General features: G+C 32.6%; 2 protein-coding genes across 2 annotated transcripts in view; both read right to left on the reverse strand.

Moving 5' to 3' along the window:
• LOC109830101 (BTB/POZ domain-containing protein At3g56230) lies at positions 1384 to 4170 on the reverse strand. Its single transcript, XM_020397254.1, has 3 exons — positions 3774 to 4170; positions 2648 to 2821; positions 1384 to 2113 (listed from the first exon to the last, which is right to left on the reverse strand). The coding sequence occupies exons 1-3, from the start codon at positions 3969 to 3971 to the stop codon at positions 1634 to 1636; spliced, it is 852 nt and encodes a 283-aa protein (XP_020252843.1). The 5' UTR covers positions 3972 to 4170; the 3' UTR covers positions 1384 to 1633.
• Positions 24413 to 26295, reverse strand: part of LOC109830768 (peroxidase-like) — a 2432-nt gene continuing 549 nt past the window's right edge. Inside the window, exons 2-3 of the mRNA XM_020398130.1 lie at positions 25145 to 25310; positions 24413 to 24798 (exon numbers count right to left, since the gene is read on the reverse strand). Coding sequence (XP_020253719.1) covers positions 24413 to 24798; positions 25145 to 25310 — 552 coding nt within the window. The remainder of the gene's footprint in view (positions 24799 to 25144; positions 25311 to 26295) is intronic.

The following is a 26295-nucleotide window of genomic DNA, read 5'->3' on the forward strand; positions in this document are numbered from 1 at the left end:
GTCGGGTGCGGAAGGATTAGTTGATTCGGAGTACGTGTCAGAGGGAGGAAGGAGAGGGTAATTTGGTAAGTTCGGGATTTTCAATTGTCTGTGCAGGATAAATAGGCGGTAAATTTCACCTGCGCCCCCAACCCCAACACCCGAAAAAAAAAATTTAAAAGCCCCATTACCCAACCAAAAGAATATTTGCAAATAGCCCCTTCCCCAAAGCCAAGTAACTATGTCAGTCATGTGTCAAGCCCTTAGAGGAAATAAAAACGAAAAATATCCGTTAATTCATTAAAATTTACCTACTTACCCTTTTTCACTTTTCAGAAATCAAGCGGATAAAAAAATTCGGGTTTCGGGGTTTTTTTTTTTTTTTTTTTTTTTTTTGGGGGGGGGGGGAGCTCCCCAAAGTTAAGATGTTTAATTGGGATTTACCGATATAATGCGCTCATTATGTACATGCGATTGGTTTAAAAATAAATAAGTCAGATATGTTGGGTGTAAAGTGCTTTGGGTTTATCGGTACAAGAACCCTAAAGTGAATGCAAAATCTCACTGGTCAAAATTGAGTGCACTTTGAACATTGATCGCAACAAAAATGCACTCATAATGTACGGGTTTACCTATAACAAATAAGCTGGCCCTAAAAGTAAATATGCACCAAATGAATGTTAACTGTTGAATTCGTAGATTTCAGAACTCACGCACTAATACAATAGTTGACATCAATTTGGTGTACATTAAATGGCATGGACTATTCTCAATGGATACATGTACTTTCTCAATCTTGCTACACAAATACTATTAAAGACTCGATTAACCAAATGACAAATGCAAACTTCATAGGCTTTACGTTTAATACAAACTCCAATTAGACTAAAATAAAAAAGAGTTTTGTAACGGTTGCTCATTAGCACTTGTTAGAGGATGAGAGAGATAGAGAGAAGAGGTAAGAAAAGAAATTAGTGCAAGTCTGGAGTGATCCACTTGCTATTTATTTCTTTCTATCCCACCCATCCTCTAAGGAGTGCATAATGGGCCCTCTAAGGAAAACTTAATAAAAATAGGATTAATTGTGGATAGACTCCTTTACTATTGCCTAATTGCGAAGAGACGCCTTTCGTTCTGTTTGTGCAGATAGACACCCTGTACCATTTGATCAAGTGTGGATGGACGCTATTAGTAAACTTTTTTCAGACTCTTTTAAAACTTGCAAGAAAACAATTGGAAGTCTATCTTCAACACAAAAACCTCAAGTGGCCGGTCTATCTGCCTCTATAAAACTTTTCTGACTTTTTTAAGAGTAAAAAGAAATTATAGAGGCCTATCTGCAATCGGGTGATGATACAAGGTCCCTATCCGCGCAAATACGTGGATCCTCAAACGAGAGAAAAAGAAGAGAATAACTCAACTAAAATATTATATGAATTTGAAATATACAAACATAAATTCTCTCTCCTAGATCTAATGTCTCTTCGAACAACTTTGCTCTTTAGAAAATTGATCTATTGATACCACAAACTTTCGAATTAAGATGCTCATCATCACATAACATTATTATTTACGTATAAAGTATGTTGTCATATTAAATGTTCGTGTGAACTGATATCTAGCTCATACAGCAAGTTTAGTCGCAAATCTGCACTCAAAAGGAATCTATGAACGTCTGATCATCCCTTTTGGTCTTCATCTCCATCAACAAAGCTCTTGTAATCTCAACACACAAATGCGCATTCTTCACCGCAAAAGCATCGTAAGCCCTCGACAAAACCACATCCTCCATATGCTTTACAACAGAATTCATCGCCTCCTCTTTTAGCTTCGCATTCGAGCAAATCTCCGACACCTCCAACACCCTGAGCGCGTTGGCGGGGCCCAAAGATCGAAGGATCCGAACCTCGCAGAAGCTCTTGAGGTAGGGGATGTCATATTTATCGGCGGCTATTAGAAGCGAGTACAGGTGGTTGTTCGCCTTGTCGTCGGGCTTTAGAGTCCCACAGTAAAGGAATTCTAAGAGGCATTGGAGCTCTTCGTGGCTTAGCTCTGGGAGTGAGATTGTGCCGTCTGCTGGGGCTTTGCACTCGTCTGAGGACAACACGGTCTTGAAAATCTCGGATCTTGTTGCCTGCACGCATGAATTACGAGTGTTTACAAAGTTTGGTCTAACAAGCGCACGAGATGTGATTACTATGTTTGTGTTGAGGTGATTAATATGTGAGTATAGTCCCACATCGGATAATATAAGAAAGAGTGATGAGTTTAAATAGGAGTTTGGGTCAATACCTAATAGCTATAGCTTTTGGGATAAAATTGATTCCTAACTTCTATTTAAGGCCCATCAACTCTGGATGTGAAACCCACCCAAACACGGTATAATTTCTACATATTTTTATTCTCATGTTTTTTATGTGAATCATGAGGACTAATTTCTGACATGATGTTAATAATAAATTAGTAGGGACCTGTGGCGTCAATATCATTACGAGTGGTGTTAGGGGCACACCCCCTACCACACCACCAACCACACCCCCCTCTCCCATCGCTACAGTAAACCGGGCCCCACATGAGATTGGTGTTAGGGGGTGTGCCCCTAACATTATTTATATCATTACTAGTCCCCTTAAAATTGCGCTTTCACTAAAGTAATAGAGGAGCTCACCAGCAATGCCCTGTGGGCTGGTATTGGGGGCCCACTTCCACCCTGTACAAGGATGTCTGTATGGATTCCCTCTCTGAATGCCCCCAAAAGCCCATCTACAAAGCCCAACCGTTCGTTCAGTTGTCCTTCCTTCTCTCTATGATCCTTCATCTTCTTGTAAACGTCTAGCATCCCCTGAAAGAATATTCCAACGTCACCATCATCATTGAATTCTCATGTATAACCGTTTTTTAGGGAAAAGAAAGAAGAGAAAACTCTGCATCTCTACATGAGTATTCCAATTGGCTGGTACATATTTAGCGGGAATTTTTTTTTTTTTTGGGAAGAAAGATATTGGAAACATATTTGGATTCAGTATTGGTTCGAAAAAATATCACTGGTTCGATATATTTTATTAATGTTAAATTTAGATTTGATTGTTGTTGTTGTTGTTGTTGTTGCACAAGTAGAAAAGTACTCTAGTGCATTTCAAGATTTACTTTTTCTCAGCGAAATTATCCTTAATTAATTAGTTTTTATGAAGTAATGTTTAAACTAAAAAAAAAATAACTTGAAAGACATACATTTAAAAATGAAAATTGAAGGTCAAGGGAAGAGCTCTCTCACAAGCGTCTTAGCCTTCAAGTATTCCTTTGAAACTGTTGAAGGAAGAGACAATCTTAGCCCTCAAGCAGAAGAATCAAGAAGTTGTTTTGGCTGCAAGAAACATACATTTCCAGAATGCAACTCAACAACGTTGAGTTTCCAATTTTGGGAAGCTTATGGAGAGTTTTGGGTCCTATGAAATGCGCTAATAAATTTTTCTCCATCAAATGATGATTTTTCCACAAAGCAGAGGGTTTGAATGCTATGAAGAATATTGTCACCAAATTCGGAAGCTGAGGAAATTGGTTTCAGTTAATAATACTCAATAAGATGATAAATTTGTAAACTGAAGGTATATAATTTGTAATATAAATGAGAAGTTCATCTTATTTCATTCGAAACTCTAGCAAGGCTACGAGCAAATCAACTTGTGCTCACCGTCAATAGATGCTAAACGAAAAACAATTAATTATAACCAAAGAGAGGTTGATACTAAATGCCATCAAGAACACCAAGGAATATGAAATCAAATTGAACTTGCCATAGATGACGAGCCGGGGCCTGAGCCGGGGATTGACTTTTCAGAACCGGTAGCCTTTTGGTCACCGGCGCCGCCGGGGATTTCAACATCCTTGAAGAAGTCAACCATGCTCCGGGCTCCCTCGTAGCAACGAGAGCAGATTGTGTTTCTTGGAGGCCTGTAAACTGCAATCATCGGACTACAAATGCAGCAGTCCATACTTAACTCCTCTCTGATCTCTCCTCTGTTTCTCTCGTCAACAGCTGGTTTCTCTCTTCTTTCTTTGAATTTATATACATGCGCTGAAGAAAATGGTTGGGATTGCACTTTGCTCCCTTGTTTTCGTTTTGTGTTTTTGGTGGGTAGCTCGTTGGCTGCCGATATAAATTGTTTTATAAAAGGTTTATGGCTTTCATTAGGGAGGGAATATTCTCATACTCTAGTGCACACCTACATGAGTTCCTTGTTTTTGAGGTAACCAGGCCAATATATTCATGTAACTTATTAACTAGAAAGAAAAAAAATAAAAAAAAAACATAAATAGAGAGAGAAGGAGAGAAAGAGAGACAAATGTGGTAGATGGAGATAAGAGGAAGGATTAAAAGACGAAAAGGGCTAATAAAAATATTCCTCAACCGTCCAACATTAATGAAACTGATAAAAACAATAAAAGGGTGATTTTTTTTTTTTAGACTTTGAGAATAGTTCCGTCTTTCATGGTATGTATTAGACATGACGTTGTTACTTTTGGGAGTTAAAGTGAAAATCCTCATGGGGTCTAGTGGAATAAAAGAAGCTTAAGGATTTTATGTGCGGCAAACCCCTCATTGTTAAGGAGAATTTTGTGAAATTAAAATAGTTAAGGGAGCAATTTGCAAAACCCCCAAAGTTAAAGGGGTTTTCTGTAATTAATCCTTAAAATAATTAAAATTTTTAATTATAGAGCCACATTCATATTACTTAACAATTTTTGTTCTGTAAAGCAGCTGCTTGTAACTACCAAGAATCATATTACATTCCACACTGTCTTCTTTCTTGTGTATCTGGTATCTGCGTTGTAACTTACACGCTTGGAGAAAAATTTGCATTGCGCTGTTCATAAGGCAAAAAAAAAATTATTCTTTTAAATTACTTTATTTATTTTAATGATTTCATAAACAACTCGTGTTAAATCTGGTAAAATATCTATTAAAAAAAGGAAAAGAAGAAAACTGCTTTAAAATATCTAATTTTAGAAATACCTAAACAGAAGTACGTATTTTTTATGTAAAGAAAAGTTGAGAAGCTAAAAGCAACTTCCAAGACTCAAAAGGCTTGTAGGTTTATTTTAAAACTTTCAACAAAAAGGGCAGCATTAAGATAGGCTTTTAGATTAATCAAAAAAGGAAGTGGTAAGAATGATTTGTTAGTAGGAGGACATGGACTTTCCAACCCATAAAACAATTCAACAAAATGAAAGATAGGGTTTAAAATGTAAATGAAAATACAACCAACTCAACAAATGCACAAAGTTGCTAAGCCGGCATATAAACGCCCTAGCCGCTATCTTTCCACTTGGACCACTAAAGTAACATTGTTACAAATAAAAGTATTGGATATATACAAAACCATATCTGTATACGTACAAGCATCAGAAAACATCACGGATGTAAATTATTCATACAGATAATAATTAAACGATTTTTCTATAGAGTGCCTATGGGCACTCTATAAGAGAGGAGAGAGATAGAGAGAAATGAATGAGGGAGGGGGCCCCCTGATTTGTATTGGGATCCTTTCCTCATTCATTTCTCTCTATCTCTCTCCTCTCTTATAGAATGCCCATGGACACTCTATAGAAAAACCGATAATTAAATAATATTTCAATATATTATTAGGAAAATTAAAACTCAATATCAACTTGTGGTGAACGTTAAGGATTATCATTGTATACTCTACTATACTCTTCTAGGCTGAGTGCCCTTTTTATAGGCCGAAATCCAAACTCACATAATATCTACTTTTTTCATAAATATGCAATGTGTGGCTATATATGTGTATTTCTCTAGTATTATTATGTCAAAAAACCATTTTTCCATATTAATACTCCAAAGTCATGCCAAGGTTATAACCTTGATACTCTAATAAATAGTTCAATGCACTCTCCCAGTACAACATTTTCAAAACCAGGTGTGCCATGAATAAAAAATCCCAAAAAAAATGAAAATTAAAAAAAACATATAAATTTGTGGAAATTCTATTAGATGCTCAACCGATTTTAATACTACTTCTTCATTACCATCACCGTTCTTTTCCTTAAAAAGAAACAAAAATAACAATGAACGGTTTGTTAGAGCCCTAAGTTGGTGGCCACATATTATTTGGTCCCCCTGATTGAATCGTAGCCGTCGGATGTCTATCGTGAAGTCCTAACAAGGAAAGTTTAATTTCCGTGGGGTCCTTTCAGAAACATTTTTAGTTGGCTTTAACTACCTATTATTGGAAAGCGACGCATAAGTTGGAGCGACCGTGCAACAACCGGAGATACGATAGTGAGACCTAATTAGTTGCGTGTTTTTGGTTCATATGTTGTTTTTTAATATTTGGTTGGGAGTCACAATCCCTTGGATGAGGTCAAAATGCGTTAAGGGATCGGATATTCTTATTGTCTGTTGGTATAATATTAAAATTTTCCTATCTTTTTAGATGGACTTGGAGATGATTGTGTTGAGGGCTAAGATTCAGCAATTAATTGAGGGGAGATAAGATAAAGAACGTAGTTTGGGGTAAAGTTACAGCTTGTACGAAATTAGGATACATGCATGCTTTTGGCGAGACGCAGATAACCCCTATGAACTATTTTATTTTACTGTTTTCACATAATTTTTTTATTTAATATTTAAATTAGCAACATCTGTTCTAACATCTCATTTGGCAAGTATGTGTCAAAAAAGATGAAAATAGTTCCTAAGTATCGAAAAATTACCTATTTTGGGATTTTTTTTGGGTTAAGAATTTTTTTTTGTCATGTGCTTACCAGTGACACGTTGGAGCTGATGGTGCTAATATGAAGATCAAAATATAAATTTTCAGATAAGATTTAGTAAAATAAAATAGTTCGTTTAGGGTTACGTGCAACTCTCCAAAAGTTCATGAGGGTTTATGTATAACAAAAAAGTTAATGGCTGCAACACCCCAAAGTTTATGGTCTGGGGAGCCGTTTCTCTAATAACCATATTAATATAGTATAGTATATATATATATATATATATATATAATATTATATATATATATATATATATATATATATATAATTATATAATAATATATATATATATATATATATATATATTATATATATATATATCTATATAGAGAGAGAGAGAGAGAGAGAGAAGAGAGAGAGAGAAGATTAATGGGTATGCTTGTCATAGGAGGGGATTTCCTCCCTATGACGCCCTCTTAAAATAGCATGATTGACGCGACATTGGTGGATTGATAGCCGCTCCGTGAAACTTTGATCTACATATTCTAAATACCGCCAACACACGCCCGCACATCCAAAATTTGGGGTGAATCCGTCTCCTTTGACCCTCTATCGAGCATTTGTGAAATAGTTCTATTTCATGTAAAACCGTTAAAATTGATACGAGTGGATGAAGGGGTCCAAGGACGACGGATTCATCCAAACTTTAGTGTGTTGGGGGTTTTAGATTATATGTAGATCATGTTAAGGCGGAGCGGATCATCACAATGTCGGCTCAATCATGTGTTTTAGAGGCGTCTATAGGAGGAAATCCCCTCCTATGAACAAGGATACGCCATTAATGCTCATATAGTTATAGTATATATATAATATATATATATATAGAGAGAAGATGAGAGAGAGAGATTATGGTCATCCTTGTCATAGGAGAGGATTTCGCTCCTTGACGCCTCTAAAATCACAAGATGAGCGACATTATGGATGATCCGTTCCGTTGAAGCTTGATCTTACATATTCTAAAATTCCCAACACATCAAGTTTGGGCTGAAGGCCGTCGTCGTTTGACTCATCATCCACTCGTATACATTTTAACGGTTTGGAATGAATAGAACTTTTCACTATGGCTGCGATGGAGGGTCAAAATGACGACGGATTGCACCCAAACTTTTGGTGTGTTTGGTGTTTTAGAATATGTAGATCAAGTTCAAGCGGAGCGATGCAATCGCATAATGTCGCTCAATCATGTGATTTTAGAGGCGTCAAGGAGGAAATCCCTCCTTATTGACAAACCTATGACAAGGACAGCGCCATTAATGCTCATATATATATATATATATATATATATATATTATATATATATATATATATATTATATATATATATATATATATATATTATATATATATATTAATATATAGAAGATTTAGAGAGAAAAAATATGTGTATGCTTGGTACCAGGCACAAATTTTCGCTTCATTTAGAGGCAACGACGTCATAATGAAATGTTTGGGATGGCTTGAAGCCAGCCTGCGTCCTCGACGTAAGCAATACCGAGTGCTTCTTTTCAACCCAATAGAAATTCGAGAGCTACGATCATCGTGACGTGTATTCGCTCTTCGCTGACTTGTTAGAACTGGATTAAACACTAATCCGCTTAAATAGGTGAGTATGGAAGAGAAATATGCAGAGGAGAATAATAGAGTCGATATGAATAACCATCTGTTGAGACGTGGAATGGGTTGCCTCAATTTAGGACAAATTTAGGCAAAATAACTATGTACAGATATTAATTAGTTGCAAGTGAAACAATACATACATAAAAGTTTTCAGAGAGATGCGAGTAGCTTGAAACTGAAGGCGGAGGGATTAAAAAACTGAAGGGCTTTTGAGAGTGAATTTTATTATTTTTCCAAGTGATCTATTTGCTCAAGTAACATGCACTGAGAGAAGTCAAATTGGTGAATGAAAAATGCGTTAAGCTTAGTTCAGTAGATTAAATTGCTATTAAGTGGCATCTTATGATAATTTTCCACTGCTGAATCGGTATTTCAAATGTTGAGATTCGATATGATAATTTTTTTTGCCTTGCTGAATCGTAATTTCAAATGTTGAGAATATATATTCAATGTTAGAGGCTTTCGAAGCATGTATCTTGCCAAGAAAATTTGGTCATGTCATTCTAAGGTAATTGGAATTTGAGACGGCATGTTCATAGTTAGATGTATTTTGAGTATGGCACCTTCGGTAATTTTAATTAAAAGAATGGGGCATCTGTTAAGGCATCTATAACTAATAAATCGCTATGTGAAAAATAGGCTTTCGCTCACTTTTGGGCTATGTGCAGCAATGAAATAATTAGACAAGGGCACAGATCTATCAGTGTTGGCTCGCGAAGCAAAACTGATGTGCTTCGAGAATGCAAACCAAACGTCCAGATAAGGCCCAAACAAGCCAAATAATGCCACACTAACACAACAAGCCAATTTTAACGGGTGGGTTTGGCAAGTTTGTGGCTACGTCCGACGAGGCAAGAAAGGGATGCAGGTTTTCAGCTAATCAGAGAAGAAGAGTAGCAAACTGAGATTACAAATCACTCAAACTAACCACTAATCTCTTAATTCTCTCCAAACAAAACCCTAAACATAGCTCAGAAATACTCTTTTTGTGGCTCCAAATATCCTCACTTCAATCCCAGTACTGCAGCTAAAGATTCCCTACAAGCGTGTGTTGGTATTTATAGCCGAACAGCAAATCCCAAACAGAACAGGAAACCAAAAATCACCGAACCCTCCGCCGCTGGCCCGACTCGCAGTGCGACGCATTCTACAATTAATCTCGCATCGACCGGACAGAACAACAGAATCCAGAACCATTACACGGTTTGGGCGGTCGAGTCGTCGAATCATCGCGCTGAGTCGCCGCCTAAAGATCCAGATGCTGTACCCAAGTCGTGCCAGGCTTGTCGTGCGACGTGCCAAAAGCTCCAGTGGTCGATCTAGAGAGCACCCAAATGCTGTCGAGCGTCCATAAAAAAAAATCTGTTCTTTCTCCAATGTTTTTGTCATTTCTAGCAATCAGAAGCACTTCGCATAGAAGAAATGAATTTGTATCATTACGGGTGTTCTATATATGGATCCTGACGTGGACTCTACTTCAAGGCCATCATTTGACAAGGGGTGTAAGAGAAGTGTTTAAGGGGTTTAACGCGTCCTTAACATCCAACGTGTTATATTAGTTAAAAGGTTAAAGTTAGTTAACTCTCATTTAGAGGGGTTAATAAATTTGCGTAGCATCTTCAAAAAAAAGTGTAAAGAGGAGGATATATCAGTTGCCCTCTCGCTAGGAAATAAGAAATAAAACTTTAAACCAAGAAATATACTTTAGGGTATCTACGGCAACGAGCGCTCATGAACCCTTATTTATTGCCGAAAACATAAAAAATTTAAGCCGTTCATACTTGACTATCAATTATAGGATTTAAATTCTTTTCAAGCCTCTCGTAAAAAGGGTTAACTAAGTTAGAGGTATTTTGGGGAGATTTTTTTTGATCAAACTGGCTTTTAAGCTTGATTTTTTTATTTTTAAATGATAAAATACAAATAAGTTAGATTATAAGTCATATTTTAAAAAGCTTGTATATTTTAGCTTTTGAAAGACTAACTTATAAGCTTTACATGCAATAAGCTCGGTTTGACCAAATAAATTAGTGGAAAAAATGCTTACCAGCCCCCAAAGTCAAGTGAACGTGCTTCCACCCCAAGACTTAGTCAATGAGTGTTTTACCCGCTAAAAATAAAGAATCTGTACTCTGAGCCGGCAAAAGCACAAAACGCCAAGACATTAAAATTGAAGCCATAATACCCTCTCTCATGCTCTTTCTTTTTTAATTAAAATATGATGATAATGTATTTATTATTTTTATTTCTCTCTCTCTTTATCATGATGTCCAGAGGATAGTTGAAATGATTAATGAGGGATTATTTTATGATTTTCGTTTTTTATTATTTTCGTTGTTTTATTGGAAGATTGTAAAGTTAAGGGTTATATTGTTAAAGGTTACGAGTTAATTGTTAATGTTACAGGTCAATTGTTAAGGATATGAATCCTCTCTCTGCTCTCTTTCTTTTTTTATTAAATATGATGGGGATTATTTTATTATTTGTTTCTCTTCTCTCTTTACATGATGTACCGAAGAGGATAGTTTGAAATGATTAATGAGGATTATTTTATTATTTATTATTTTTTTATTATTTTGTTGTTTGTATTGGAGGTTGTTAAAGTTACGGCTTAATTGTTAAGGTTAGCGAGTTAATTGTTAATGTTAAGGGTTCAATTTGTTAAGGTTAATGAATCCTCTCTCTCCTATCTGCGTCTCGTCTCTTCTCTCTCTGCTCTTCTAGTATATATATATATATATATATATATATATATAATGATGTTCTTTTGATGAATATTGAATGATTAAAGAGGATTATTATTTTATTATTTCATTTTTTATTACTTTTTGTATTTTAGAATATTCGTTGTTAAGGATAATGGTTTGGTTTGTAAATGTTTATGCATTGATTGTTACGGTTAGCGGTTGGTTGTTAAGGTTAAGGGTTGTTTGTTAAAGGTTGGGATTTGTTGTGTAGGTTAGCGGTATTTGTTGTTAAAGGTTTTAGCGGGTTTAATTGTTAGGTTACGTGTTTAATTGTTAGGTAGCGTAATTTAATTGTTAAGGTTTACGTATTTTAATTGTTAAGGTTTACGTGTTTAATTGTTTACGGTTAACGGTTTATTAGCTTGTTAAGGTTACGGTTTAATTATTAAGGTACGGGTTTAATTGTTAAGGTTACCAGGTTTAATTGTTTAAGGTTAGCGGTCCAATTGTTAAGGTTTGGATCGCCTTCTCTCTCTCCCTCGTAACCTAACAATTAAAATGTAACCTTAATCAATTAAACCGTAATAGAAAAAAAAAAAAACATTAAAATTAACGCGTATCTAACAATTAAACGCCATAACGCTTACAATTAAACTGTAACGCTTAACAATTAAAGCCCGTACCGTTAAGCATTTAAACGGCGTAAGGCCATAATAATTAAAAGACCCGTTAAACCTTAACAATTAAACCCGTAAGCCTTAAGCAATTAAACGTGAACCTAACAATTAAACCGTAACCTATAAACAATTAATCAACCGTAACCGTAAACAATTAAAGCCCGTAACCTTAAGCAATTAAATGACGTAACATTAAGCCAATAACGCGACACTTAACAATTAAATACGTAACCTTGAACGAATTAAACCCGTAACTTAACAACAATCCGTAACCTACAACAACAAACGCCATAAGCCTTAAACGAAACCCTTAACCTTAACAACCATCAGTAACCTTAAACATGCAAATGCATACCCTTTACAACAACCATTATCCTTAACAACGAATATTCTAAAAATAAAAAAAGAATAAAAAACAAAAATAATAAAATAATAATGCCTCTTTTATCATTTGCAATATCATAAAGTAAAGCATGCATGATAGAGGAGAGAGAGAAGAGAAGAGAGAGAGAGAGAGAGAGAGAAGAGAGAGAGAGAGAGAGAGAGAGAGATTGAGAGAGAGAAGAGAGGATTCATAACCTTAACCCAATATATCCGTAAGCATTAAAGCAATTATTCGTATAACATTAACAATTAAGCCGTAACTTTAACAACTTTCCCAATACAAACAACCAAAAATACTACAAAACACGAACAACAATAATAAAATAGATCTTCATCAATCATTTTAATATCGTGCTTGGTTACATCATGATAAAGAGAGAGAGAAAACGAAAATATAAATAATCCGCGCATATATTTAATAAAGAGAGAGAGAGAGAGAGAGAGAGAGAGTATTCATAACGGCTTAACAATTGACGATCCGTAATATTATACAATTAACTCGTAACAGCTTAACAATTAACCCGTAACTTTAAAACTAACCTCCCAATACAAACAAGAAAATAATAAAAACGAAAATAATTAAAATAATGGCCTGCATCAATCATTTCAACTATCGCTCGTGGTACAGTCAATGATAAAGAGGAGAGAAATAATAAAATAATGCGCTCATCATATTTTTAATTAAAAAGAAGAGAGAGAGGAGAACGGGTTTTGGTGCTTACATATTTAATATCTTGGGTTTTGTGTTTTTAGGGTCTCAGAGAACAGATTCTTTATTTTTAGGGGTAAACACCCCATTGACCAAGTCGCTGGGGGTGGGAACATGTTCACTTGGCTTTTGGAGGGCTGGAAGCATTTTTTCCCAATAAATTACTATATTATCCAAATAATTTTATAAATTTTCATCATAAAAAGTACTAAAAGGCAACATAACTTATCATACTGCCCTTTAAAAAGTACGAGTTTCCGGAAAATCTTTAGCATGGTCAGTATTACCACCTCAACTTTTTTAAATATTAGCTTGTTATCCTAATCTATTCTAATTATCTTATCTTCCTTTGAATTAGTAAAACTAAATAATTATCATATTTAAAATGAAAGACTTATCATGTTACTTGGATAAAATAATTTATGCATATTTAAAAAATTAGATTTGCGTAAAAAAATCCCCAAGTTTTTTAAAATTACAAAAACACCCCCTAAATTTAAACATGTTATTAAAACATCTTGAAAATTATAATTTTAGGCGCTATTTTTTATCCAGTGAAAAATCTAAAAAAATATATACTAGCTAGGAAACTAAGGGGAAGGTTTTTTAACTTTGGAGAAAAATATCTTGTAGGTTTTAAAAATTATAAAACACCGCCTAACAATTTAAATTTTAAAAAAAACCTTCAAAATTTTAAAGACTTATAAACACTCTAAAAAAACCTAAATAACACACAACCCAAAAATTTATGGAATTTCATATAACTCACTGAACCTTTTGCAAATTGTAAAATAAACCCTCAGAATTGTAAATTTATAAAAATTATGGAAAAATAATTTCTAACCTAATAGTACATTGAAAATATAGGAATTATAAATATCCGCTTACATAATTTATAATTTAAAAGAAAAACACCGCTTGAAGTTTCAAAAAATTTACAAACAAAACCTTAAAATTTATAAATAAATATCCCTAAGAATTGTCAACTTCATTAGTAATGAAAGGCATCTGTGATTATAAATAGTCTATAAATAATTTACATTTGTAGACAAAGGCTTAATAAGTTTAAAAAATTTACAAAAAAACCCCTAAAATTCTTAATTTATAAAAAAAATACCATGAGAATTTCTAACGCTATGGACATAAAAATTGAATTATATCAAAATTACAACAACCCCTAGAAACTAAAATTTTACAAAAAATATCATAGCTCACAGTTTAAAAGTATAGATTTAGATAAAATCCTTAAATGGTCAACACATTACTCATAACCTTTTTTGAAAAAACATAAAATGATTAAAATCTATTAATATTTAAATTTATAGAAAAAACAGACAGACACCGCCTAAAGTTTAAGCACATTACAATTACCTCTCGCAGAAGTTTAAATTTCAATGATTTTTTAATTTCTTGATTTTTTAATATTATATATTTAATACTTTTGTGTATTTGTACAATTACAAAATTTAGGATAATTTTTATAATTTTACAAATTTTTAGGGTGTTTTTGTAGTATTCTAATTTTTATTGTGTTTTTTAAGTGAATCATAATAACGTCCATTAATGATTATATTGAAGAGTAAGCCGTTCTTAATGGATTATAGGCTATAGTTAAGTGTAGCAACAGCATCAGCTGTTTCCTAGGGGCATGTGTATTTTATATATTGTAAAAATTTCATATAAAAATTCTTTTACGAATTGAATGATTCACTCATGCTTTTGGAGAGACTTCAAGATATTAATAAATAGGATGTGTACTAGATTATATGATTTTATAACGTCATAAATATAGAGCAGACTGGATTGAAGGAAACAATAACGATTAAAATTATTAGACCATAGTTAAGTGCGCACATCACTATCCAAGGCAATATAGTTTATATATATATATATATATAATTATATATATATATATATATATATATATATATATATATATATAATATATATATATATATATATTATTTCCAGATAATCTATATAGTGGTTAAAAGTTTTGATTTAATGTACATATTTTTTTATAAGGTTATATTTTAAGTAAACCACATATAATTTTGACTATGGTCATCTAAATTTAATAGCGTTTGATTGATTGACTATGACACGTATATAGACCGATAGATTATTTTAATTTCTCACATGAGCTAATATTTGATGGCTTAATTAATTTAAATATTACTTTTAAATTTAATATAAAGAGGAGCTGCTAAAACATTTATTTATGCTACTTACAGTATCAATACAATCTTAATTTCTATTTTTGCTAGAGATTTATTGTTATAGTTAAGCGTATCAGAATTATAACTAAAAATATATAATTAATTTTATATTTAGAATTAGGATGATTATAGTTAGTCACTGTCACTATGAAGTTTTTATGAAGATTATACATTATTTTTTATAGCTATCTACACTATCCCATCGTATAATTTAGCAAATTTACTTTCTTAATTTGAAACACATTAAATTACTTTTTCTTTGTAGATAATTTTTTCTTATGAGCTTTTAGACTTTGTAATCACGATATCAACATTTTCAGCGTACAAAGGACCTTATTCTAAATGGCTTCAAGGCAATATTTTGAGTGAATTGAAGTATATACTATTGCTACTGATGGTATATATTTTTTAAGAAAATTATCAAAACTTTTTAAGTAGAAGAGAATATTCTAAGTTCTGATATTATAAAAACTAAATATAAGGAGAGAGAGAGAAAACGGGAGGTGAGCTGGCAGCGTAGGAAATTTCCTGCGCTGCAAGTGTATGACATGTGAGCCCCCTACTAGTCACATCGGTGTGGGGCTCACATGTCATACACTTGCAGCTCATGGGGAGAGGTGAGCTGCCAGCTCACCTCCATTATTCTCATATATATATATATATATATAGAAAGAGAGAGAGAAAAAAAAATATGTGTATGCTTGGTACCAAGCACAAATTTTCGCTTCATTTAGAGGCCAACGACGTCATATGAGAATGTTTGGGATGCTTGAAGCCAGCCTGCGTCCTCGGACGTAAGCAATACCGAGTGCTTCTTTTCACCCAATAGAAATTCGAAGCTACGATCATCGTGACGTGTATTCCTCTTCGTGACTTTGTTAGAACTGGATTAAACACTAATCCGCTTAAAATAGGTGAGTATGGAAGAGAAATATGAGGGAAATAATGAAGTCGATATGATAACATCTGTTGGAGACGTGGAATGGGTGGCCTCAATTTAGGACAAATTTAGCAAATACTATGTACAATCATTAATTAGTTTGCAAGTGGAAACAATACATACATAAAAGTTTTCAGAGAGATCGAGTAGCTTGAAAACTGAAGCGTGAGGGATTAAAAAACTGAAGCTTTTGAGAGGTGAATTTTATTATTTTTCCAAGTGATCTATTTGCTCAAGTAACATCACTGAGAGAAGTCAATGGTGAATGAAAAATGCGTTAAGCTTAGTTCAGTAGATTAAATGCTATTAAGTGGCATCTTATGATAATTTTTTCCCTGCTGAATCGGTAATTTCAAATGTTGAGATTCGATATGATAATTTTTTTTCCTTGCTGAATCGGTAATTTCAAATGTTGAGAATATATATTCAATGTTAGAGCTTTCGAACATTGTATCTTCCAAGAAAATTTGGTCATTCATTCTAGGTAATTGAATTTGAGACCATGTTCATAGTTAGATTATTTTGAGATCACCTTCGGTATTTTAATTAAAAGATGGGGCATCTGTTAAGCATCTATAACTAATAGAATCGCTATGTGAAAAATAGGCTTTCCTCACTTTGCTAGTCACATGAAAATTAGACAAGGGCACAGATTCTATCAGTGTTGCGCGCGGAAGCCAAAACTGATGTGCTTCGAGGAATCAAACCAAACGTCCAGATAAGGCCAAACAAACCAAAGTAATGCCACAAACACAAACAACCAATTTTAACGTGGTTTGGCAAGTTGTCTACGTCCACGAGGCAAGAAAGGGATGAGGTTTTCACTAATAGAGAAGAAGAGTACAAACTGAGATTACAAATCACTCAAACTAACCAACTAATCTCTAATTCTCTCCAAACAAAACCCTAACCAATAGCTCAGAAAATACCTCTTTTTGTGCTCCAAATATCCTCACTTCAATCCCAGTACTGCACTAAAGATTCCCTAAAACGTGTGTTGGTATTTATACCGAACACAAATCCCAAACAGAACAGGAAACCAAAACAGACCCGAACCCGACTCGCAGTCGACCATTCTAAATTAATCTCGCAGTCGACCGGACAGAACAACAGAATCCAGAAAACCATTACACGGTTTGGCGGTCGATCGTCGAAATCATCGCTGTCGACCGACCAAAGATCCAGAATCTGTACCAAGTCGTGCACCTTGTCGGTCGACCGTGCCAAAGCTCGTGGTCGACTAGAGAGCACCCAAATGTCTGTCAGCTCCAAAAAAAAACTGTTCTTCTCCAATGTTTTTGTCATTTCTACAATCAGAACACTTCATAGAAAGAAATGATTTGTATCATTACGGGTGGTTCTAATAGGATCCTGAGTGGACTCTACTTCAAGGCCTCATTTGACAAGGGGTTAAGAGAAGTGTTAAGGGGGTTTAACCCCTCCTTAACCATCCAAACGTGTTAATTAGTTAAAAGGTTAAAGTTAGTTAACTCCTCATTTAGAGGGGTTAATAAATTTGCGTAGCATCTCAAAAAAAAAGTGTAAAGAGGAGGATTAGTAGTTGCCCTCTCGCTCGAAATAAGAAATAAAACTTTAAACAAGAATATACTTTAGGGTATCTACGGCAACGAGCCTCATGAACCCTTATTTATTTGCCAAACATAAAAAATTTAACCGTTCATCTTGACTATCAAATCTAATAGGATTTAAATTCTTTTCAACCTCTCGTAAAAAGGGTTAACTAAGTTAGAGGTATTTTGGGGAGATTTTTTTTGATCAAACTGGCTTTTAAGCTTATTTTTTTTATTTTTAATGATAAAATACAAAATAAGTTAGCTTATAAGTCATATTTTAAAAAGCTTGTATATTTTAGCTTTTGAAAGACTAACTTATAAGCTTACTTCAATAAGCTAGGTTTGACCAAATAAATTAGGGAAAAATGCTTCCAGCCCCCAAAAGTCAAGTGAACGTGCTTCCCACCCCAAGACTTAGTCAATGAGTGTTTTACCCCTAAAAATAAAGAATCTGTTCTCTGAGCCCCAAAACACAAAACCCAAGACATTAAAACATGTGAAGACCATAATACCCTTCTCTCTCTCTTTCTTTTTTAATTAAAATATGATGATAATTATTTTATTATTTTTATTTTCTCTCTCTCTTTATCATGATGTACCAAGAGGATAGTTGAAATGATTAATGAGGATTATTTTTATGATTTTCGTTTTTTATTATTTTCGTTGTTTGTATTGGAAGATTGTTAAAGTTAAGGGTTAATTGTTAAGGTTACGAGTTAATTGTTAATGTTACAGGTCAATTGTTAAGGATATGAATCCTCTCTCTCTCTCTTTCTTTTTTTATTAAAATATGATGGGGATTATTTTATTATTTTTGTTTTCTCTCTCTCTTTATCATGATGTACCAAGAGGATAGTTGAAATGATTAATGAGGATTATTTTATTATTTATTATTTTTTATTATTTTGGTTGTTTGTATTGGGAGGTTGTTAAAGTTACGGCTTAATTGTTAAGGTTACGAGTTAATTGTTAATGTTACGGGTCAATTGTTAAGGTTATGAATCCTCTCTCTTCTCTCTCTGCTCTTCTAGTATATATATATATATATATATATATATATATAATGATGTTCTTTTGATGAATATTGAATGATTAAAGAGGATTATTATTTTATTATTTTCATTTTTTATTCTTTTTGTATTTTAGAATATTCGTTGTTAAGGATAATGGTTGGTTTGTAAATGTTTATGCATTGATTGTTACGGTTACGGTTGGTTGTTAAGGTTAAGGGTTGTTTGTTAAAGGTTGTGGATTTGTTGTGTAGGTTACGGATTTGTTGTTAAAGGTTACGGGTTTAATTGTTAAGGTTACGTGTTTAATTGTTAGGTAGCGTAATTTAATTGTTAAGGTTACGGGTTTAATTAAGGTTATGAGTTTAATTGTTACGGTTACGGGTTTAATTGTTAAGGTTACGGGTTTAATTGTTAAGGTTACAGGTTTAATTGTTAAGGTTACGGGTCAATTGTTAAGGTTATGGATCCCTTCTCTCTCTCCCTCGTAACCTTAACAATTAAACATGTAACCTTAACAATTAAACCGTAACATTAACAATTAAACCGGTAATCTTAACAATTAAACCCATAACCTTAACAATTAAACTGTAACCTTAACAATTAAACCCGTAACCTTAACATTTAAAACCGTAACCATAATAATTAAACCCGTAACCTTAACAATTAAACCCGTAACCTTAACAATTAAACGTGTAACCTTAACAATTAAACCGTAACCTTAACAATTAAACCGTAACCTTAACAATTAAACCCGTAACCTTAACAACAAATCCGTAACCTACACAACAAACCCATAACCTTAACAACAAACCCTTAACAACTAACCCGTAACCTTAACAATCAATGCATAACCTTTACAACCAACCATTATCCTTAACAACGAATATTCTAAAAATACAAAAAGAATAAAAAACAAAAATAATAAAATAATAATCCTCTTTAATCATTTCATATCATCAAAGAAACATCATGATAGAGAGAGAGAGAAAGAGAGAGAGAGAGAGAGAGAGAGAGAGAGAGAGAGAGAGAGAGAGAGAGAGAGAGAGTGAGAGAGAGAGAGAGGATTCATAACCTTAACAATTGATCCGTAACATTAACAATTAATTCGTAACATTAACAATTAAGCCGTAACTTTAACAACTTCCCAATACAAACAACCAAAATAATAAAAAACAAAAATAATAAAATAATCTTCATCAATCATTTTAACTATCCTCTTGGTACATCATGATAAAGAGAGAGAGAAAACGAAAATAATAAAATAATCCCCATCATATTTTAATAAAAGAGAGAGAGAGAGAGAGAGAGAGAGAGTATTCATAACCTTAACAATTGACCCGTAATATTAACAATTAACTCGTAACCTTAACAATTAACCCGTAACTTTAACAACCTCCCAATACAAACAACGAAAATAATAAAAAACGAAAATAATAAAATAATCCTCATCAATCATTTCAACTATCCTCTTGGTACATCATGATAAAGAGAGAGAGAAAAAAATAATAAAATAATCCTCATCATATTTTAATTAAAAAAGAAAGAGAGAGAGAGAGAAGGGTATTATGGTCTTCACATATTTTAATATCTTGGGTTTTGTGTTTTAGGGTCTCAGAGAACAGATTCTTTATTTTTAGGGGTAAAACACCCATTGACCAAGTCCTGGGGGTGGGAAGCATGTTCACTTGGCTTTTGGGGGCTGGAAGCATTTTTCCCAATAAATTACTATATTATCCAAATAATTTATATAATATTTTCATCATAAAAAAAGTACTAAAAGCAAACATAACTTATCATACTCCCTTTAAAAGTACGAGTTCGGAAAAATCTTTACATGGTCAGTATTACCCTCAACTTTTTTAAATATTACATTGTTATCCTAATCTATTCTAATTATCTTATCTTCTTTGAATTAGTAACTAAATAATTTATCATATTTAAAATGAGACTTATCATGTTATTGGATAAAATAATTTATCATATTTAAAAAAATTAGACTTTGTAAAAAAATCCTCCAAGTTTTTTAAATTACAAAAACACCCCTAAAAATTTAAAATGTTATTAAAACATCTTGAAAATTATAAATTTTACCTATTTTTATTCAGTGAAAAATCTAAAAAAATATATACTAGCTAGAAACTAAAGGTTTTTTAACTTTGGAGAAAATATCTTGTAGGTTTTAAAAATTATAAAAACACCCCTAACAATTTAAATTTTATAAAAAAACCTTCAAAATTTTAAACTTATAAACACTCTAAAAACCTACAAATAACACAAACAACCCCCAAAAATTTATGGAATTTATAATAAACACACTGAACTTTTTGCAAATTGTAAAATAAAACCCTCAGAATTGTAAATTTATAAAAATTATGATAATTTCTAACCTAATAGTACATTGAAAATATAGGAATTATAAATATCCCTTACATAATTTATAATATGATAATTTCTAACCTAATAGTACATTGAAAATATAGGAATTATAAATATCCCTTACATAATTTATAATTTAAAGAAAACACCCTTGAAGTTTCAAAAGGAATTATAAATATCCCTTACATAATTTATAATTTAAAGAAAACACCCTTGAAGTTTCAAAAATTACAAACAAAACCTTAAAATTTATAAATAATATCCTAAGAATTTCAAACTCATTAGTAAATTGAAAGCATATGGATTATAAATAGTCTATAAATAATTTACAATTTGTAGAAAAGGCTTATAAGTTTAAAAAATTACAAAAAAAACCCCTAAAATTCTTAATTTATAAAAAAAATACCATGAGAATTTCTAACCTATGGACATAAAAATGAATATACAAAATTACTAACAACCCCTAGAAAACTAAAATTTTACAAAAAATATCATACTCACTTTAAAAGTATAGATTTAGATAAAACCTTTAATGGTCAAAATTACTCATAACCTTTTTGAAAAGAACATAAATGATTAAAAATCTATTAATATTTAAATTTATAGAAAAAACACCCTTAAAGTTTAGCACATTACAAATTACCTCTCCAAAGTTTAAAAATTTTCAATGATTTTTTTAATTTCTTGATTTTAATATAATATTTAATACTTTTGTGTATTTGTAAATTACAAAAATTTAGGATAATTTTTATAATTTTTAAAATTTTTAGGGTGTTTCTTTTGTAGTATTCTAAATTTTTATTGTGTTTTTAGTGTAATACATAAATACGTCAATTAATGATTATATTGAAGAGTAAGCCGTTCTTAAGATTATTAGGCTATAGTTAAGTGTACAACACATCACTGTTCCTAGGCAGTGTAATTTATATATGTAAAAATTTCATATAAAAATTCTTTTACGAATTGAATGATCACTCATCTTTTGAAGACTTCAAGATATTAATAAATAGAGATGTTGTACTAGATTAATATGTTTATAACTCATAAATAGTAGACCAGACTGGATTGAAGGAAACAATAACGATAAGATTAACCCACCATATAATTTTGACTATGGTCATCATAAATTTAATACGTTTGATTGATTGACTATAAACGTATATAGACCATATATTACTTTACTTTCTCACATGAGCTAATATTTGATGCTTAATAATTTAAATTATTACTTTTAAATTTAATATAAAGAGGAGCTCTAAAACATTTATTTATCTACTTACAGTATAATACAATCTTAATTTCTATTTTTGCTAGAGATTTATTTTATAGTTAAGCGTATCAAATTAATAACTAAAATAATAATTAATTATGATTAAATTAGGATGATTATAGTTAGTCACTCACTATGAAGTTTTTATGAAGATATATACATTATTTTTTATAGCTATCTACACTACCCATGTATAATTTACAAATTACTTCTTAATTTGACACATTAAATTACTTTTTCTTTGTAGAAATTTTTTCTTTGACTTTTAGACTTTGTAATCACTATATCAACATTTTAGCGTACAAAGGACCTTATTCTAAATGGCTTCAAGCCAATATTTGAGTTGAATTGAAGTATATACTATTGCTACTATGTGTATATATTTTTTAAGAAAATTATATCAAAACTTTTTAAGTAGAAGAGAATATTCTAACCTCTGATATTATAAAAACTAAATATAGCCAATTGAGTGATTGACAAAAGAGAACTTACATCAGAAAAGTGTGAATAATAAGATAAAATGGAAAGGTAATGACATTGCCAACAATACTATAAATAGCAAACTATAATGTAAAATTAACATATTTTGTGGAGTCCAACTACTGACTATAAGCATTGAGGTTTCAATATATATACTTTATAATTTATTTTAAAATGTCATATATAGTAATATCGCTGTAATAATATCGTTATTAGGAAAAATTCTTCATGAATCAATATGTCCGTTATAATATATAAGCTATGCACTCCAAATTCTTGTATCTTTTATAGAGTCAAAAAGTTTGAATACAAGCCTCTAACATGTTGTTCTCACAACAACAAAATCCACTTAACAGATATGGATATTCTAGATGAGTTATGTATCCTATATAAAATATAATTGCCCTAGACAAGTGAGTTCTAATAGTATTTTTTATTCACATCGTTTAGGGTAAGATTTAATAGGGACCTTGTATCAAAGAAAAAATTTATATTTTGAGCACATAGCGAAATATATCATAATCTTCCTGTTCTAATATCGTAAGAAAATAATTCTTCATACTTTCAGTTTTATTTCTATGATATAGAGAATGAGCTATAAAATTGAATGAGAATATTAGATAATATAAATATGAGTGAAATAATAACTAAAAGTTAATGTGAATATGAGTCAAACCACAACTAAAAGTTTAATGGATATATTACAAGTAAATTCATATGCAAAATTCTTTTACGAATTGAATGATCACCCATCTTTTGAAGACTTCAAGATACTAATAAATAGAGGTGTTGTATTAGATTAATGTGTTTATAATCAAGATACTAATAAATAGAGGTGTTGTATTAGATTAATGTGTTTATAACTCACAAATAGTAGATCACGTAGCTACAATCTGGATTGAAGGAAACAATAATAATATTTTATTTAAGAGAGAGATTATTGAGTTGATGATCAATCCTACAAAAAAACTTTATTTTATTTTATTTTTACTCTATTGTTATCAATTTAAATAATCATGATATTTAACCACGTGCATTGCACGTGCATCTCAACTAGAAAGCATAAAAAAAACAAGTTTTCCTAAACACGCTCTTAGACCTTCCCTTAACTCCTTGTGAAACCGACACCCAAACGAGTAAGAACAGCTGAGCAGAAGTAGCCCAAAAATGGCCCAAGTTTTGGCCCAGAGTCGGATCCTGTCTAGTCGGGGCCTACTTATAGTGTCGTACTCAACTAGGGCCGATGAACGGATCGATTCTGTTTCAAACTCCAAAAAACTACAAACGTGTGGCCATAATCTGCATCGGCGGTCCAAATCATTGCTCTAATCATAGGAAGGCAGATTCTCTCGAGTAATTTAATAAGGAAAATAACTGATAATCCCTTTAAATTTGTAGGAAATGACACAACACTCCTCAAGTCTTACACTCTCACCATCTCCTTTTGATTATTATTTTTCATCTAACAGGATCACAAAGATATCATGCGGCTCATCCAATGATAAAAATTCATCATGAAAAAACATATGAAACAACAATTTACGAACAATATTTCACTCCCCATCTTATTCCATTTACGTACATCAGTAACCAACCATAGGCATAGCCTGAACGAGGGAACTAACTTGTTTAGCCCCTATACATAAAAGCTTGACACAAAGTTCTACATACTTAGAAGACACAAAATCTCTCAGTTTGTCTTCCTACAGTTGATCCTGATCTCTCCATTACTACCAGTAAGAGGACTTATGTTCCCCATATTAACCATTGCGCTAGCAAAATCACTGTAAAACTTTGGAAAGTTCGTCGAATAGGATTTCGTCTGAGAATCCACAGAGCCTCCACTGAACAACTGTTGATCTGAATGGAGAAGCCCCTTATTGTTAACCAAATCCCTGTAATAGGCATTATCAAAGAAATTGGGAGATACGGCATCAAGAGGGCTCAAGTTGTCGTCGCTGCCTGAGCTTGGGCAGTTCGATTGCAGAGAGCTCGCGAGGGATGAGTCGATGTTGCTCTCGTTGTAGATTCGTGCTCGGAATGTGGTGCATCTTGCCTGGCCTATGGTGTGTGCACCTGCTCAGTGACATTAATAGTGAACATCTAGTTAGGCGATGCTCTTGATTAAATTCACAAATAAATTGATCGAGTACTTGCATCTCCGATAGATCACTAACTTTTGTACTATGTTTAGGAGTCAAAATAGTTGCACGCGTGCATGAAGTGTAGAAAATTGTGGAAGCAAAGTCAATTTCAATCAGGTCGAACCCAGTTAAACCATTTCCGACAAGTTTATTAGTCAGATTAATTGGTTAACCTGGGATAATTCATACAAAAAAGTGATCGAATCGAAAGTGTGAAAGTCAAATTCCCGACCGCATCAAATCTGACACGCAGATCGAACCGCGGTCTAAAGCCATACCTGAGAGAGCTACCAGGTCGGTTGTACTGAGCCCCTTCTTTGAGAAGGCTGATATCAGAGCGCTGAGGTCTGATGTGGGTGAAGGAATATCGTTGTTGGCAGCGCTGAAACTTGCAGTTGTTGCATCCCTCCTTCCAAGTTGCACAGTCCATGAAGGTCCACCCAACTATGATTGATACCAAAACAAATGTAGCCCAAACCAAATCAAAAACACTAGTTAGATCCAGTCACAATGAAACTTTCTTGCGTTGTTTTAACTGATTTGGTCTTTTATGAATTTTCAACTTCTTGAGTTAATTTATGTATTGATTATTTATAGTGGTTAAATTGGTGCTCGGATATATGTAACTTTGTTACTTCTGCTAGCTATACAAACTCTAAAATTTTGGTGGAAGTGTGATGCTGAGGCAATTGCTGATGTCTTTTGGGAGAAATCGGATCGTGCAAAGTTCGGGCAATCCAAAAAAAAAGGGGATGATTTTTTTGCCATATTTTGACGTGCAACTTCAACGGATCATAAATTTTGATTCCTTTCATAAAATCCCTATTACTATATGTTTTCAGAAAGCTCGGAGAGTGCTCTATAAGTAAAACTTATTATTCATTCCAATCGTGTTTCAGGGTCAAAGGAATTCTTCTTCAAGCTCAAACAGCACGTCGAAGAGTTTTTATTTAATTAACCTAGTTTCTAGATCTTATGAAATGTTTTTATTTCTAGGAGGTCTAATTGCTTTAGGAAAGGTTATTTAAGTAGTTTTACTTTGTTTTATGTCCTATATAAGGGGAACGAATTTGTGAACTCTTTAGATTTATTATTATTTTAAAAGTTTTCTATTCCTAGAGTTTTCCAAGGTTTGTGCCGTTTTGCCCGTACGAGAACAAATAGTTATCTCTTTTTATTACGCTTCCGCAACATCAATGTGATAATACTCTAAGATGTCCTAGCATATGTTAGGCGCCTTGCCACGGCTAGAAACTTGATTTATACATTGTTATATATTATTATTATTATTTAATTTGTGGCCGGTGAAATCTAAATGTACGTAGATCGTTATAACATCATCTAATTGATGTTTTCTTTCACTGCACCGAAAGCGTGACCGCTATAATGAGAATTAAGGGCTGTAATTTATAATGAAGACTTACAGCAG

This window comes from Asparagus officinalis, chromosome 2 (assembly GCF_001876935.1).
Source record: "Asparagus officinalis chromosome 2, Aspof.V1, whole genome shotgun sequence".
Lineage (NCBI taxonomy): Eukaryota > Viridiplantae > Streptophyta > Magnoliopsida > Asparagales > Asparagaceae > Asparagus > Asparagus officinalis.

Bases quoted from the DNA above. Each gene is read 5' to 3' on its own strand.
- LOC109830101 (XM_020397254.1), bottom strand. From the start codon at position 3,971: ATGGACTGCTGCATTTGTAGTCCGATGATTGCAGTTTACAGGCCTCCA. The intron at 2,822-3,773 runs GCAAGTTCAATT...ATATTCTTTCAG, and splicing joins GCCCCGGCTCGTCATCTATG to GGGATGCTAGACGTTTACAA. The intron at 2,114-2,647 runs GTGAGCTCCTCT...TCATGCGTGCAG, and splicing joins CAGCCCACAGGGCATTGCTG to GCAACAAGATCCGAGATTTT.